The sequence below is a fragment of the Ischnura elegans genome, chromosome 10 (assembly GCF_921293095.1).
Source record: "Ischnura elegans chromosome 10, ioIscEleg1.1, whole genome shotgun sequence".
Lineage (NCBI taxonomy): Eukaryota > Metazoa > Arthropoda > Insecta > Odonata > Coenagrionidae > Ischnura > Ischnura elegans.
Window position 1 is genome coordinate 65,845,940 of NC_060255.1, and position 18,014 is coordinate 65,863,953.

The 18,014-nt window shown below is 37.5% G+C and overlaps 1 protein-coding gene across 1 annotated transcript; it reads left to right on the plus strand.

Moving 5' to 3' along the window:
• The first annotated feature begins 3,202 nt into the window (after positions 1-3,202).
• On the plus strand, positions 3,203-14,289 carry LOC124166805. Its single transcript, XM_046544497.1, has 3 exons — positions 3,203-3,624; positions 3,953-4,633; positions 12,351-14,289. The coding sequence occupies exons 1-3, from the start codon at positions 3,491-3,493 to the stop codon at positions 13,102-13,104; spliced, it is 1,569 nt and encodes a 522-aa protein (XP_046400453.1). The 5' UTR covers positions 3,203-3,490; the 3' UTR covers positions 13,105-14,289.
• Positions 14,290-18,014: the final 3,725 nt, after the last annotated feature.

Sequence of the window (18,014 nt, forward strand, 5' to 3'; positions counted from 1 at the left end):
TCCACTGATTGAGGCTCTGTAATACACAAAATAAAATGATCATAATGATAAACTGTGTTGAAATTCTTGCCTAATTTTAAATCATCTGGGGTGGGGCACATGCCCCCTTGCCATAAATCATCCTATGTTGGCTGAGATCATTAGCGTATCATTTACCCTGAATTTTACTGATGGATACAATTTGAATATCAATGTCTAGAAAATATCTTCTCAAAGACATCTTAATGTAGATATCGGAAAAGCGGACACTCAGTTATCTACAAAATAACTAGAAGATATCTGGAAGATATTACAAGATATTTTCTAGACATCTAGAGGATATTTTTTGCTATGTGGGCTGGTAGCAGAGTACCCTGCTAGCAGGTAGCACTTGGCTTAAATAATGATTATTAATACCCTATCAAACGAAGGAAACTTTCCGACCTTAGGCAGTTTTAATGGGTGATTATTAAGACATGTTTCCCTGAGCTCTGTGCCTCATGCATGCATTGGTAGTCTCAGACGATGTAAAACTCCTATCTACTCGTATAGAAACTAGGTCCCTGTAACGTCACGTGGAGTGGTATCGCATGGGCACCAATCTGGACTTTTTCAAATGCGGTTAAAATTGACCATTGCCATTCATCTAAACTGGGATTTCTAAAACCAAATAATTTGTATATTATGAATACAGTAATGGTGGGTAAAAAATTGCAATCAATGCCTTTTGTTTTCTTTGATGTAGGAAACTACCCTATTCACCAGGTGGCATCTGAGGCAGCATTTCTTCCTATTATCCTCAAGTGGACTATACCTGTTTAATATGATTGTTAGCTTGGAAATTTGTTTATATAGCCAGCATAACATATGATACATTGAAATATGAATGTCAAATATTTTGGAATTACATGTCCTACCATCTTATCAGCAAAAGGATCATATTTTAATTGCTCCTCCAAGGTCCTTCACTCAGCCTCTGTGGATGCACAATTTAAGAATACTCAATAAGTTAAAGTTTTTATTGTGGATTAATATTCTCTCGGGATTCCCACCAGGTCAGAAACTCCATTTCTACCGACGTTAACATGATCCAACTCAGGGCATGGAGCATCGCAATGACAACGCATCGGCAGAAATGGAACTTATAGCCCGGTGGGAATCCCAGGAAAAGTTAACCCACATCATTCGCCTTGAAAGCATCAAATATTTTTCAAAATTGTACTCACCTTCTATGAACAGTATGTGGGTGCTGGGCTTCACGGTACGATGGTCGCTATTTATATTTTGAGTCTTGACAACCCAGGGACTTGAAAATTTTGTCTCCGTGAAAGAAATGTGATTAACTCGCGGACACTTTCGTGCGATGACTTTTTATGATTTTCGGCGTGAATTATCAAGAGGTCCAATATATATATATATATATATTTGCATTAAATATATCTCTCTTTACGTCATTATACTTTATTTGATGAACATAAAACCAGCACGATGTAAATTCTTTGCTTAAAAAAGGGTAAATTAAAGAGTTCATATTTGGATTACTAAATTTTCATTCATTTGCGCCTAAGTGTGTGACCTTAAGAAATTTTTTTGAAGAAACTGTACACATTAATTTTGGTCCTATATAGTACTTCACAAGTATGGTCAAAAACTTTCGTACAGATGGGACACTGATTCAACGTCTGCTAGACGTCCGAGATCGGACAGTATGAGGATGGATGGCAAGGAGGGCAGCCAGTCGTCCTCTGGCTGTCCTGAAAATCCATGGCCAGTGAGAGGACGCACCGGACTCGCAGCGGACATCCTTTGGCAACAATGTACTGTATGGGATCAGTTGTCAAGTTTGTATTATGAGACCCCACTCAAGTCCCAAAGCTTGCTTAGACTATATTCCGAAATTTATTAGTTGAGTCCCAATAGGGTAGTTTCCTTCATCAAAGAAAACGAAAGGCATTGATTGCGATTCGTTACCCACCATTAGTGTATTCATAATATACAAATTATTTGGTTTTAGAAATACCTGTTTAGGTGAATGGTAAGGGTCAATTTTATCCTCATTTGAAAAAGGCCAGATTGGCACCCATGCGATGCCACTCCACGTGACGTCACAGGGACCTAGTTTCTACACGAGAGGATAGGATTTTTACATCGTCTGAGGTTACCAATGCATGCATGAGGCGCAGAGCTCAGGGAAACATGTCTTAATAATCACCTATTAAAACTGGCTAAGGTCGGAAAGTTTTCTTCGTTTGATAAGGCATTAATAATCCTTATTTAAGCCAAGCGCTACCAGCAAGCATTGTACTCAGCTACCTGCCAGCATCCTGCATCGCATCAATGCTCAGAGCCTCGCCCCAAGTTCACCTCAACTTGCGGCACCGTGAAGAAGAAAGACGTCACGCTGAGTTTTTCCCGGCATTCATACTTACCCGTCGCATTTTCACGCACTTGAAAATTATCACTTTTCATTTAATCGAAAAAAATAGATATCGTCATATAAAAACTAAAAGCGTGAAATACGTACTCCAGGAGTAATAATCTTTCGATTTAGGCAGTAAAAAAATAATAGGAAACCACCCTATTCAAAATGAGTGACCAATTGTTCCAAGATGTCCACTACTATCACTTCACACTTTTGAAATACCTCTCGTAAAAAATACTTGCCTGTAACATATACAATCATGCAATGGTAGTATACATCGTGTATATTCATGGTCTACATCGAACTTCCATCGGTTAAGTTACCTGTAGACTCGAAATAGACAAATTTTATATGCCTACAATTTTGTGTGTGCTCTCAAGGACCATGATCTGTGCATAGAATATTTTTCGTCCAGCTCCTATACCCTTAGCCTTATCTAGCATGGGTGGCCCTACCGGAAGTAAATGAGAATCACCCCGCCGGTGCATCTCTAGGGGTCATTCGAGCCGCCAAGCCTCTTCACCATGACATGATCTTGAACATGAGCCTGTTAAGGAAATAATATTAATGGCCATGAAAAGGTGCAACATAAAAATTCCGATAAGGAAAATCAGTTAACGGTTATTGATAATAAAATTCTACCTGAATCACCTCAAAGTTCTGATTAAGAATTACTCTTTTATCTCACATATGAATCCCGTTTTGTATATCCCTCCACTCCCACTGCTACTACGCTCGCGCCACTCTGTGCTCGCGTCGATCTCGGCAAGCTCCTTGAGAAAAGAGTATCGTAATCCGCAATTTTGGTATGGCTGCTTTATTGTTGTTTGTTTTGATCGTTCACAAGTTTTACTATGAAGTAGGAGATTACTTCTGAAGTACATAGCTATCGTATTACCAATCTTTATATTATCTGCAGTCTGCCAACCTGCTCTTAGTCAGTTGTAAGTGCTTTGATGGTTGTGAAACTAAGTGAAAATCATGACGAGAGTGTTCGTCGTGCACGGCAACATTAGTGTGATATATCCGGTTTGTTGTCTTCTCTATCGTTATTTGTTGTGTTGAAACTGTGAAAGCTTGGCTTAAGATATGGCTACGATTTGTGAAAACTCGACTTCTACAGATGATGGAAAATTTGTTATTAGTTTGATGAATCTCTCAGACGATGTTCTGCTTCACATACTGTCATATCTCAAAAGTAACGACTTATTGTCCCTTGGTCGGTGAGTACTTTCATTCTGACTATATATTAAGTAGCTGACCAAAATCGTAGATTCACTGAGAAATCTTTGTTTATATCCAATGCTCAGAAAAATGAAGTATTGATTTTTCTCTCGGAAGGTTGTTTGGTTTCCGCCGTGTCATCTTTTGTAATTTACTAGCTTTTATCTCTGAAAACTGAAATTTTTGCTAAAATAAATAATGAATGAACTGTTTGAAAGCTCTGAAATAACCTCCAATGATTTAATAGAGGCTAATGCTTTTGTGGAGAGAAATTAAGATCGCGTGTTTGGAAGCTCAAGTTAATAATTTATGTGAATTTTTTTTCAGTACATGCTCCAGGTTACAAAGAGTAACATCAGATAAATCCCTTTGGAATAGCATTAACTACAAGGCCGATGCCTTGTCTGCGCCATTCCTTTTTCTTCATGAAAATATGTGCAGTATCGGTAGTCACACTCGTTCAATCACTATCACTGGGAAAACGAACAGAAAAAAGTTCCCTCGGAGGACTGCTCGGAGTTCTGGATCTTCAGGCTGTGATTCTTCTTCATCGTCTGATGATGATTTTGTCGATGTCAAGTATAATATTGAGGGAAGCTTTTCAATGGAAAATAAAACCTCCGAATCAGTGGTGGAAAACGGTGAATCGCCTGTGTACCCTTTAGAAGATTTCCCTAAGCTGCTTAAAGATGTCAAGCATAACATTGACAAGAAATGGTTGCGGCTTCACTTGCTTAGCCCATTTTCTCAGCTCTGTCCAGGTTTGCACACACTCCAGTTGCAGTATTTGAGATTATTTTACTATGCTCCTCCGATACTCCCTATGTGGGAGTCAGTTACCAGGCTCAGTCTTCGAGGGTCTCGCCTTTTATCGAAGACTCCAGGAAAACATGGTCCTTTGTATGGATTGTCTGTAAAATTGCCCAATTTAGAGTGCCTCGACATTGGTTGTTGCTCCTGGGTGGAATCTCACTGTTTTATGGCCATCTCCAAGTTTAATAAACTGAGGTAAGCCTACCCATTGCATGCATTTTAAAGATTAGTCAAAGCAATTCTAAATCTTGAATGTATCGACTTTTTTATCATGAGAATTTTTTTGGCTTAGTTTTATTGAAGAATCCATTCAGCATTATTTTTTTAACGTGCATGACTTGGAATTGCCGAGAACAAAATAAATGATAAAACTAATGAACTGCAGGAGTTTATTCAATACTTCAGTGTCTCTCAATGCCTTGTAATTATTAACATGTGAACTGTAGAGATTTATTGACCATTTTTGAAGTCAAAAAGTCCAAACCTGAGAGTATATCATATTTAAATTATGAGGCACTCTGTGGAAGACTTGTTTTCAGTGGAGAAGAATCATATGACTATCTGCTGGGATCCTAATAGTCATCTGCAGATCTTTACAAAGGCATACAGTTATCCATGTTCCAGGAAAATTAGTAATTTTACCATTACATAGGATGGAGGTGGGGAGTGATCTATCCACAGGAGGATTATGCTTGAATCTCAGAATCGTTTTTTTCCATCCTTTTGGAGTGATAGTTCCACTGATAGTGGAAAAATGATCATTTCATGCTATCATTATATGCAATGGTTTTAGGGATACAAAATCCCGTCACTTTTTCCATCACTCAGCCCCTCCATTTTTCCCTTGCTGAAACCATCATTTCGTCTGACCATCTTTCAGCCAGAAGGAATGTACAGCCGCTAACAGTGATTAAAACTCCAAATTTTGCTTTAAATGGAATAAGGGAGGGTGAAATGACTAAGTGATTCATAAAATTTGGAGCTATCTTTTTTTTTTTGGTCCCTGAATAGCTGTTTCTGAAGCTATCAGTACTCAGAATGATACTCTAGCAATAGCTTTTCAGTGACAAAAAAAGTGACCACGCGACCCATCATTTTCTGAATCACATAGTCATTCTGCCGTCCCTTTTTCCATCACCTTTTTGCGTTGCTTTCCGCATTTACAACTGTCATTCAATTAAAAGCTAAGCGTGGTGTTACAATCACAGTTAGTGACCCAGCATTATGATTGGCTGAAAGACGATTTCAGTGATGGTTTCAGCAATGGATAAAGTAATGGGATTCCTATCCCTTGAGTCATCATGGAAATTATCGTATGAATCGTTCATTTTTCCACTATCATTGGAGATATCACTGGAGCTATTGCTCCAGCGGGAAAGAAAAATGATTCAGGCTGCATACATTTTTTAATTTTTAATTAATGTATTTTACCTCTGGTTTATAGGCATGTTTTTAACCCTTTCAAGACGGTGGAGTTCTCGCCTTAGCATGACTGCTGTACTGAGCCCCAAGAGATTCTTCCGTGCACTCCGTACGGAGCATTTTTGCAGGATATTCATTTAGAAGGGTCTTGCTGATTATCACGCACTCTCAGCAACAACCTTTTTCAACCCTTCCTAGCAGGGACTCCACATTATCTCGGTCTCCAAGGGTAGTTGGGCTCCCTCCTTTCGGAGTTTATAACCCTAACAGCGGCATTGGTTCGCGGTCAATCATGTTTTCTTTACATGAATAGGGTGGTTTCCTTCATCAAAGAAAACGAAAGGCATTGATTGCGATTCGTTACCCACCATTAGTGTATTCATAATATACAAATTATTTTGTTTTAGAAATACCGGGTTAGACGAATGGCAATGGTCCATTTTTATCCTCATTTGAAAAGGGCCAGATTGGCACCCATGCGATGCCACTCCACGTGACGTCACAGGGACCTAGTTTCTATAGGAGAAGATAGGAGTTATACATCATCTGAGGTTACCAATGCATGCATGAGGCGCAGAGCTCAGGGAAACATGTCTTAACAATCACTTATTAAAACTGGCTAAGGTCGGAAAGTTTTCCTCTTTTGATAAGTCATTAATAATCCTTATTTAAGCCAAGCGCTACCAGCCAGCAGGGTACTAGGCTACCCGCTAGCAGCCTGCGTCGTATCAGCACTAAGCCTCGCCTCAAGGTCACCTCGCAGGGCGGCAACGGGAACCAGAAATACGTCACGCAGAGAGACTTCCCGGCATTCATACTTAAGCGTCGTGTTTTCACGCGCTTGAAAATTTTCACTTTTCATTTAATCGCAAAAAATAGATATCGTCATTTAAAAATCTAAAAGCGTGAAATACATACTCTTTCGAGTAATAATCTTTCGATTTAGGCAATAAAAAAATAATAGGAAACCACCCTATTAGCTATATGGATAATTGTTGCTTAAACATAAATTGTAGACTTCGAATTGAATTCCTCGTTTTATTCTGAGAATTGTCAAATTTTGAACGAAGCTCTACCGTCGATATTAACGCATTTAATGCAGCAACGATTTCCATGTTGATGTCTATTCTGAAATCGAGATATAAGCTTATGCTTATCGTAGAATTTCGTTTAAAAATTGTAAACGCTGCTCAAAAGACAAAGAATTCCATTCTTAGTTTATATTTTGTGAGAAAGGCACAAATATTTATTTTGTAAACTGACTGAATGAGCGATTGAATGACCGCGGTCGTCACCAGGGTCAAGAAACGTCCTGCTGCATATTTTCATCATTAGTAGGGAAAGGGTTAATTTCCCTTTAGTCAATAAAATAGTGGGTCATTCCACGTCAAATCACCCAGAAATTTTCAAAATGACACCCACCGCCTCGGATTTTTATGAAATTTTTGTCACTAGCTACTATCACCTATCTAATGACCCATGTAAAATATTTCCTCTCTCACTCTCATAGTTTGCAAGATATGAGGAGTCAAAGTTTGAGATGTTTGCTCAGAAGTGGCGCTAGTGGGAGTCAAATTCCAGAGTGCAGGGCACAGGGTAAAAAGTCATAACTCAGAAACCACATAATATATTTGAATGAAATTTTGACCCCTTGTCTATCCAAGTGCATAGCTTCCTTAGTAATGTCTTTTATTCCCCTTGCATTGTTATGTTAGCCAAAATGATGTCAACAGTTGTTAATTAACCGATTTTTTTAGCTCAAAAACATTACTTCATATTTTCAGAATTAACACCAAAAGGCAGAGCAGTTAACTCATCCAATTTTTTTTTTAATTGAAGGTTAATATGTGCTCCAATATACTGTGAAATAAAAATGGTGGTGTTTTGACTGCCACTATGAGTATTTCAGGTTTTACTTTTTTTTCTGCCCCCGTGAGAGGGATTTTGGACACGTACTGTAAGACAATAAGTATAAGTGTATCCATACCTTCATGAGGATATATTTGAAATATTGGTCAGTAAATCTAAGACCAAAAATGTAGTCTAGTGAATGTGGCTCTTGTTCATACAATTTTTTTAATAACAATACTTGGCTTGTGGCAGCTGAGGGGAAAAGAGTCAAAATGGCTCAGAAATGTGAAATGATGCTTTTTCCTGGAATTTACCCATTTTTCAAGTGTTTAGCATACGGACAAATTGGTATCAACATACATTAGACTCTTACTGTGCATTAAGAGGATAAATTTAAATACTAATTTAAATAAAATTATTTAAATAATACACTTCAATGTGTTGAAGGCATCTCCCGAACATCTCTGGAGGCTCTCTCTGGCAACTAAATGCTTTACAGTACCACCAATTCCATCACATGGGGATTTTCCATATGGGTGCATAAATTTCACTTTCACATCATGTTCTTCCTCGTGGTTAGAAATCACTAATCCAAAAAACCAGTGGTCATCATAAGCACATGCAATGTTCAAGTTTGTTAAGATCTGTGAAAAAGTGATTAAATGAGTCCCGCTGAACTGGAGTTGTACAAAGTTAGCCTCACTTTCACAGAAGAAGTACGGTCTTCCAAACCCTTGGTGATGGAAGAGCTGGCAGAGCAAATGGTATTACTTATAGATATGCAGCAGGTTGTCACCAATATCCACATTCCTTGATGGCAACTGGAGTATTAAATTTCTATTTCACTGGGAGAGATAATGCTGACATTATGTGCCACATTGTTTTCTCCCCTGCCTCACATATGATTGTATTACATGACAAACTTGAGAAGGTAATACAATCCCACCTATTCACCCTCACTTTTCAGTGTTATTCCATCTCCCCAAGGTATAAGAGAATTAAGTGCAACCTCTACATTTGGAAGAATAAAATGTTACAATGTATCACAGTGAGGGCATGATAAATTAAAATAGATTCTAGGGTACCACTTTTAGTCTTCTGCCAAATCTTCTTGTGTGTAGATGCTCCATGGGTGTCCAAGTTTATTCTGTGTCTATGATCCGTGTATTTTTACCTGTACATTAATTGTGTGTGCTATGAGTTAGGCCAGCGGTTCCCAAACTTTTTCTTTCTGCGACCCATTTTAGCCCATACGTTTTAGCCGCGACCCCCTAAAAATGGTTGTCTAAGTTTAAGTACATAGTTCACTTTATTATTCGTATTCATCTCGCGACCCCCAGTTTGGGAACCGCTGAGTTAGGCGAAGCTGCTCATTGTGAACTTCAACATTAAAAAAGGTTAGTGTCTCCACTATGCTTCAAAATGAGCAAATTATTTAACTGTGCAGCATTGGAAAAGTAACTGCATCTGATTGCCTCAAAAAAACCTACACACCAGTGGTGCAACTGAACAAAATTGAGATCATGAGTATACTTGAAAAACAGCTGTTATCTCTCAGAAGTGGTGTACCCGGGGAAGTCCTATCCAATGTCTGCAAACATCACAGAATATACTATTTGAAAAAGTATGAAACCTACCAAATATATTGTCTTGATCCTTTTAACAGCCACAAGAAGAAAATATCAAAATCACTGAGAAATGTAAGTCTTGAATTTGCAGAAAAGGCCTGTAAAATCCCAACTCTTTGGAAATTAGTGCCAGGAATGAAAATATGCCAACCATGTAGGGAGGAAGTACAGAAACACTCCAGGTTTGGAAATGAGCTTTCTGATGTTGAAGAAGTAGATAGTGACAGCAATGATAGTATTTTGAATTTTGAAACAAAAGTATCCCAAGAAAAATCAACTGAGCTACGTGACAGAACGCTGCTAGATAGAGAGGAGTCACCTTTAAAATTTCATGGCATATCATCTCACAGAAGGTCAACCTACGCTAAAAGGAAAGTAGAGTCAGCATGCAGTAATTTTAAAAGGAAAGTTAAAAGAGTTCTTGATAAAGAATTATCTCACGAAAGGATGACCCAAAACTGCCAAAAGAACTACTTCAGAAAGTTCATGATATGGATGTGCTCATAGACTTAATCAAACAAAAAGTTGACACATCAAGCACTCATCAAGGAAAGGTACATCTGTTATCATTGGTACCAACTTCATGGAGCAGGAAGAAAGTAATGGAAGAGTTTCATGTGAGTGAGTACACTACCTGCCAAGCAAGAGAACTTTTCAGAGACAATGGAAAATTGGCTGCTCCTGAATTGAGAAAAGGGAAGGCAAATATAAAACATTACAATTAGTTAGGACTTTCTATAAAAGTGATGAGTACTCCAGAATGATGCCTGGAAAGAAAGATTCCATTAGTATCTCCAAAAATGTACATGTTCAGAAGAGATTATTACTTGCTAACTTGAAGGAATTGTATTCCACTTTTAAATTTGACTTCCCCAGAATTAAAATTGGCTTTTCTAAATTCTGCAACCTAGGTCCAAAATGGACTGTATACTGCGACATTGCTCTCAGTGTCCTTCACGTGAAAAATTGAAAAGCTTACTGCTGAAAAATTTTGAAGAATGTGACCCCAGAGATGAAGTTTCATACAGTCAGTGGGTTTCCAGTGACAGATCTCAACTGGTGAACTTCACTGCAACATTTGATGAGTACCGATTAACTTTAATTGAATGAGTGGAGAAACTGGTGCCCCATTCATTTATTACGAAGGTACAGGCAAACTACCTTAAGCAAATGAAAGAAAATCTTGGACCCCTTGAAGCAGTTGTTCTCCTTGACTCTATGAGAACTACTCATATGTTATCTAAGATGAGGCACAAGGGTATCATTGGACAAGTGATAGTTGTACGGTACACCCTGTTGTGATTTATACTCGAGATCACCTGACTAAACAGCTTATTATTTCCAGTTTATGCATCTTGTCAGATGATTTGGAGCATGATATAGCTTTTGTTTATGAAACCCAAAGAATAATATTTTGCTTTGTGAAGGAAAATTTTACGTTAGTCAAAAAATTTAGTTACTTTAGTTATGGTTCTGCAGGACGGTACAAGAACTGCAAAAAATTTCTCAATCTTTGCAAGCATTACCAGGATTTCTCTTTAATGGCATCATGGACATTCTTTGCTACAAGCCATGTAAAATCCCCATGTGATGGAATTGGTGGTACTGTAAAGCATTTAGTTGCCAGAGAGAGCCTCCAGAGATGTTCGGGAGATGCCTTCAACACATTGAAGTGTATTATTTAAATAATTTTATTTAAATTAGTATTTAAATTTATCCTCTTAATGCACAGTAAGAGTCTAATGTATGTTGATACCAATTTGTCCGTATGCTAAACACTTGAAAAATGGGTAAATTCCAGGAAAAAGCATCATTTCACATTTCTGAGCCATTTTGACTCTTTTCCCCTCAGCTGCCACAAGCCAAGTATTGTTATTAAAAAAATTGTATGAACAAGAGCCACATTCACTAGACTACATTTTTGGTCTTAGATTTACTGACCAATATTTCAAATATATCCTCATGAAGGTATGGATACACTTATACTTATTGTCTTACAGTACGTGTCCAAAATCCCTCTCACGGGGGCAGAAAAAAAAGTAAAACCTGAAATACTCATAGTGGCAGTCAAAACACCACCATTTTTATTTCACAGTATATTGGAGCACATATTAACCTTCAATTAAAAAAAAAATTGGATGAGTTAACTGCTCTGCCTTTTGGTGATAATTCTGAAAATATGAAGTAATGTTTTTGAGCTAAAAAAATCGGTTAATTAACAACTGTTGACATCATTTTGGCTAACATAACAATGCAAGGGGAATAAAAGACATTACTAAGGAAGCTATGCACTTGGATAGACAAGGGGTCAAAATTTCATTCAAATATATTATGTGGTTTCTGAGTTATGACTTTTTACCCTGTGCCCTGCACTCTGGAATTTGACTCCCACTAGCGCCACTTCTGAGCAAACATTTCAAACTTTGACTCCTCATATCTTGCAAACTATGAGAGTGAGAGAGGAAATATTTTACATGGGTCATTAGATAGGTGATAGTAGCTAGTGATAAAAATTTCATAAATATCTGAGTCGGTGGGTGCCATGCCTGGGTGAACTGACATGGAATGACCCAGTACTAATAGCATTGACAGCTATAATTTCATCCTCGTAGTTTGGAACTTAATGATGGAACTCAGAGAGAAAAATTGACCATTTCATTAATGATGAAACACATGGTAATATTTTTCAAGTGCTAAATGGCTGATGCACAAAGGTTAAGAAAAGACAAAATATTTTATTTTGTGAAACAGTGAAGTCTTTTCTTAACCTTTGTGCATCATGAAGGAGTTTCACCATGTTACGCCAACCACCATCGCATTTAAATGGCTGAATTTTATCTTGTTTCATTATTGAGGTCCAAGTTTTGATTATAAAAAAAAAGTGTAATTGGCAAAACATTGAAAAAAAACTAATTTTCTCTTTTACTGACAAACGCTTGAAATAAATTGAAGACGTAGGTGTAAGATATATTCCTGTATTTGATAAAATGTGTTTGTTTTTTCAATCCCAGAACTCTGCTGTTGGACAGCTGCCCAAATCTCGGGAACTGCGTGGCCTACATTTCTCTAGCAGCTTGCTTGGGGTTCCCTGTGATCGAAGAAATTGATCTGCGGGACACTCAGTTTGGTGACTCGGACCTGCTCAGCTTCAAGCGAAACGCAACCATCAAAAAGATTATCCTTGGAAGGCAGGTGAAGTACGTGAAGAAGCAAGTGAATTCGAGTGATTCAGAGGATGAGGAAAAACCTCAGAAGAGTGCTGCAAGGGGCAGTGGCGAGACATCCAGCGGTACGCAATGTAACAATGGTACCCTGGGGGGAAGGAAACGTAAGAAATTCCATCGAGTTCGCCCGATGGAGAGGAAGAGGGCTCGTTATGGGGAAGAAGGCCATCCAATGAATGCCCTCGTGATACAAGTCGATCTTAGATCAGGCGTTCGTGTCCAGCAGGCGCAACATGGTTATTTCAATGAGCTGGTAGAACTGGATGACAGTCACGGTAACGCTGTCACCGATGAGGGCATTTTTTCCCTCGGAATCGATGGTTTACCGGCCCTAGAGCATTTAGTCCTGGCAGGAAGCGGGTCAGGCATCACGGATGCATCTCTCAATGCTTTGAAAAAGCGTACAGGGCTCCGGTACTTAGACGTTCGGAGGACACGTGTGACGAAAGCTGGGTGTGAATCATTCATGAAGAATTGCCCAGATGTGAATCTTGATTGTGATTTTGGTGAAAAAATCGCGCAGCCCTCATCAAGCTACTGATGAAAAAGGGATATTTGTTTGTGTATTTATTTTCCTCTGAAGATGCTTTTCCAAGTACAAATTGGTTTATTCTTTGACTCAATAAACATAAATGTGAAAGCATTTCTGCCATCTAAGTTCATAGACACACTCTAGTCATATTGTTTATTGCATTTGGCTTTCCATTTTAAGTGGAATTTGATACTTTTATAATTTCTAAGGGAGGATGAAAAGGCCTCTGCCATTTAAGAATGTTACCTACGTACATTTCCTGTTGCCATTAACATTAATGATATGTTAAAATCTGGTCAATTTTAGAATCTGGCAGTCATGTATATTTTATGACATCATCATAGCCTTTTTGGTGGGTCCAAAATTTTAACTACTAGAGTACAATTTTTTAAATTCCCGTGAACTCACACAGTACTGCTACACGATGGTTGCTCAGTATATTTGAGGGTAGAGCTTGCCCCAAACTCAGGCACTGGCTTGTGATTTCTGCTGGTTTGCAAACATTCAAGGGGGGTGAGTTTCCTTCCCCTGGGCCCCCTGAAATGTTGAAAATGTCCGAAGTGTGCTCTAAGGATTTGAACTCAGTACATATAATCCTCTCTATACGTACATATAATGATCGCCAGGAAGCCATCATATTCCCCTTACTCCCATATGCCAAGAAAGTGACATATGCATAAAGGCTCCTAAGCTAGACACCATATTTGAAATTATCTGCTAGAAAATATATCAAGTTAAATTAAAGGCCACTCTGATATTGAACTGTGTTCAAATGCTTACTCCTCATAATTTTTTTTCGATGTGTTTTACACTTAAGAATCTTTTTCAGAATTGGTTTCAAAGCTCATGAGTCGGAAAGATTTTATTGTATTTATGTGTTAAATTAACGAATGAATGTACCAAATGAACTCATCTTATGCTTAAGTCTACTTTCATTGTGTTAGCTTGAAGATGTAGCTTCTACACATGTGAGGTGATGTGTATACGTCTTACTTTTGCATGAATTTCTCTTTTTAACTCATTCTCTTTGGAGCTTGTCTGTTGACCTGGTCTTCATTTTTCTCCTGTGGTATAGCACCTCCATCCATACCTGCAATCACCTTCATTGCTATAGATATGCTTAAATGTAATATGTATGTGTGAATATATTATAACATGTCTTTGTTATGTATAATATTTCTAGGTTATACTCAATTTTAATAAGAAAAAAGGGATTTTTTTCTGTTTTAAAAATTAATAAGTGATTTTTCTTCTTAAAATCTCAAAGTAAAAAAAATAAATAATTAAAAAAGGAATGAGTGGTGGAACCAGACAATAAAATTTGTAGTTTTCTTGGCAATAGGGGATATTGAAATTATAAAAAGACCAAATCAGAAGCAGGTTTATTCACTCCAGCAAGCCTTTGTCTAATTTCATTGATAAAGACTGATGAAAAATGCAGTTTTATACAAATTAAGAAAAGAAGTAAATTCAGTCTGAAATATTTTGCATATTCCTTAAGCAGCATTTTATGATTCATCAACTCTCATCCTCATAGCTACGATGATGTAATGAGCTTCATCAAGTTCAGTTATTTGATATACACGGTCCCCATGTTATGGATGACCCAAATTTTGTGTCCTTTAATCTTTTAAAATCAAAGAGCAATTTTCAAGGAAACTGAATAAACAAAGTTAGATTTTCGAAATAAATCACCATAACCTGATCTGGCAGTCAAGTTCAATGACTTCAAACTTTGTGGTTTTTTAAGGCTCCTATATTTCCCCGACAATATACTGATGAAGTCTTCACGGGTCCCCCACCAAAGGTAAGTGAGCTAGCAGCTGCCAAGGTATTAACTGTGGAAGGTATTACCTAACTGTGGAATCATCCTTAGGGTATATTGGCACTATAACCTTGGATGATACCATAATAAGGCATCAAAACGTTGGCTGATGCCTCCTCAAATACTCACCGGAGAATCCATGAAGACCTCATCAGTACTGTGTTTATTGCACATCTAATCATTTCCTTTTGCTACCGGCAAGTGGATGGTGCTCTTAGCTTCTGACCAAAGTAGGGGCTCATACAATAGGAGCCCGAGGGAGCCAACCCCTCCCTCCCAGAATGAGGAAAAAAAAATATCAAGTACAGTAGTCTAGATTCCTTTGATGATTCATGCGAGAGGTATGGCCATGGCATGCAGTGGCAGTATGTCGTATATATTACCATATATACCCAAGTAAAAAACAAACCCGAATTTTTCCAGTAAAATATTAATTTTGCATACACTTACCCTTTAAGACTTACTCTTCCAAAGCACACCAAATAACAGGGCTGCCCTGTGCATCAAAATACCTATACATTATTATTCATACGTATTTTGACGTAAATATCATGGGCTTCCCTTTTTTAAAGTGTGTTAACCTTACTTTACTTCTGCCGCCTCAACCATTATCAATCCAATTCATCTCAAGTAATTGCTAAGTACTATCTATCCTAACTACACACAAGACATCCTAAGGACTGAAATCGCCTAATTGAATATGACAAATCTTCATACCAAGATAGGCATGATCATCTCCCATCGCTAAGGCAGCAGCTTTGGAGCCAAACCAACTTTTAGAGTAGCTATTGGTGGGTCCTGGGTTCCAATCCAGGATGAAACCTTTGCAGAGCCAAAATAAAATCCTCTCCTTGTGCAAGGTGTCCCAGAAAAAGGAACTTGCCCTCTTACCTCAAGTGCTTGTCAATCACATTTCTGCAACTTAGTCTGGGCTTAGCTGTACACTCACCTATCCAAGGCAACCTTAAAGTTGACAAAATTGAATGAGTGCATTGGCGGATCTAGGAGGGGAGGGCATGGGGGCAACCCCCCCCCCCACCCAGACCCTTAAAAAATATGCAAGATTCTTTTAATATGGTCCCATTAACATTACGTTCATTTTGTATCACGACGTATCCTTGTGCCCCCCAGAACAAAATCTTGGATATGGCCTTGCTTGTGCCCCCCCCCCCCCCCAGAAAGAAATCCTGGATACGCCCCTGAATGAGTGAATAGTATATAGCGGTATATAGGTACAATTTATTGGCATCCATAATAATTTTTATTAGAAAGAAACATTCTCCCAGGCAGCATTCCCATTCCAACCCAACCAAGTTTCTAAGGCATGTCAACAAGGTAGTTACCAATTTTTTTTCTCATCTATATCAAAATTTAATCCCAGAATTAAGCATTTTTCATTGTTTGATTTTAAATTGACTACTGGTATAAAGTTGAAAATGAAATTTTATTCTTGCAAAAAATGTTTCATGGGTGACATGCACATGATGTAAATTACGCAGTTCACCGAACGCCTGTAGATGGAGAAGCAAGTGCCAGCAGAAGATCAGCAATAGAACCTAGTAAAATCAGTCATGGCAGGAAAGATTTTCAGTTTTAAAAACTATCATGATACTTCTTATGTTGATGTGCTAGATATTGTATTTAAATACTATAATTCTATTTTGCATCATGAAGAGTCTTCCTTTCAGTATAATAATATTGAAGTAAATGTACGCCACACTTCGAAGCTTACATCACATGGAATTGGACTTTTGACATGATATTCTTCGGGGTTTCTGAAGCCATGAAGTCCACTGCCTCTTAAAATGAACTTCCTTTCAAAAAACAGATTCTAAAGCTAATCACCCACTCCATTGAAAACATTTGTTTTATTAAAAATTATTATAGGTTCACTGCAATGATAGTGAAAAGAAACTGAAAGAATATTTCAGTCAATCGATGGAATAGGTATTTTTTAATTTCAGTTGTTTAGCTGTAATTATCGTATTAATGATAAGGCACAAGCTCCAATTAGATTTTGATTTGATTAAGGAAACTAGCCTATTTGCTTAAGTATTCTTTTCAAATTTACATGCATGGAATAGCATACATACATTCAAAAAATGTTATCACTTAAGTTGTGTTTGTAACCATTTCACCCTACACCACTATCACAATTTTCAACCAACTATCTTCAAGTCATCTACAACAGAAACTATTTTCAGGGAATAATTTGTCAATCATAATCTAACATGTTTCTTTCATTCATAAATATTTTATTACGTAAATAATTTCCATTAACAAAACTGTATGTTTAGGCCTTGCAGTAAACTTTTAGTGAAGAGAGAAAAAAATTCTATAACAAGTCTCAATTACAACAATGAAATGAAGCATTGATATCAGTGAACATTAGTAGTAAGTGATTACACGTGCATATACTGGCGATATTAAATTCATGATTTACAACCTAAAAAAAATACACTTCTAAACATTTCATGATTTTCTGATTGCAACACCTGTGTAGAAAATCACATTGATAGGCAGCCATGGCTTATGATGTTTAAACACAGAATTCTTAAATATGTACAGGTTAATATCCCACAGCATATGTAGATTATAAAAGTGTCAAACTAGTGGTGACTTATGAGAATATGATCGTGGAGAACACAGCCACAAGCATGGTATATATGATTATGAAACTGGAGAACTTCCGCTGTTTAAATTATCAAGGATATCATATATACATTATGCTCAAAGTCAAAGGGAAGGTTTAAATTCATTAAGGGCTGGGATTAGAACCCAACGTCTGGATTCTAAGAAAGTATTTCCCCACTAAAGCTGCAAAAACATCCATTTGTTTCAATTAAGCTTTGAATACCTGACTATACTAAGCATGCTAGAACTTCATGGATTACGAAGACAGCTTGATAGATTTGAGGCCTTCGAATGAATTTTAATATGGCCACAAATGCCAGCCCATGTAAATTATTATTTCAAATGAATAATGCACACACATACACTGAGGAAAACTGAGACCTCAAAATTCTATCACAAGATTCAAAACTTAGATTGAATAGCAGCAATATATGTGTCTTTAATTTGTCATTAATTGTAA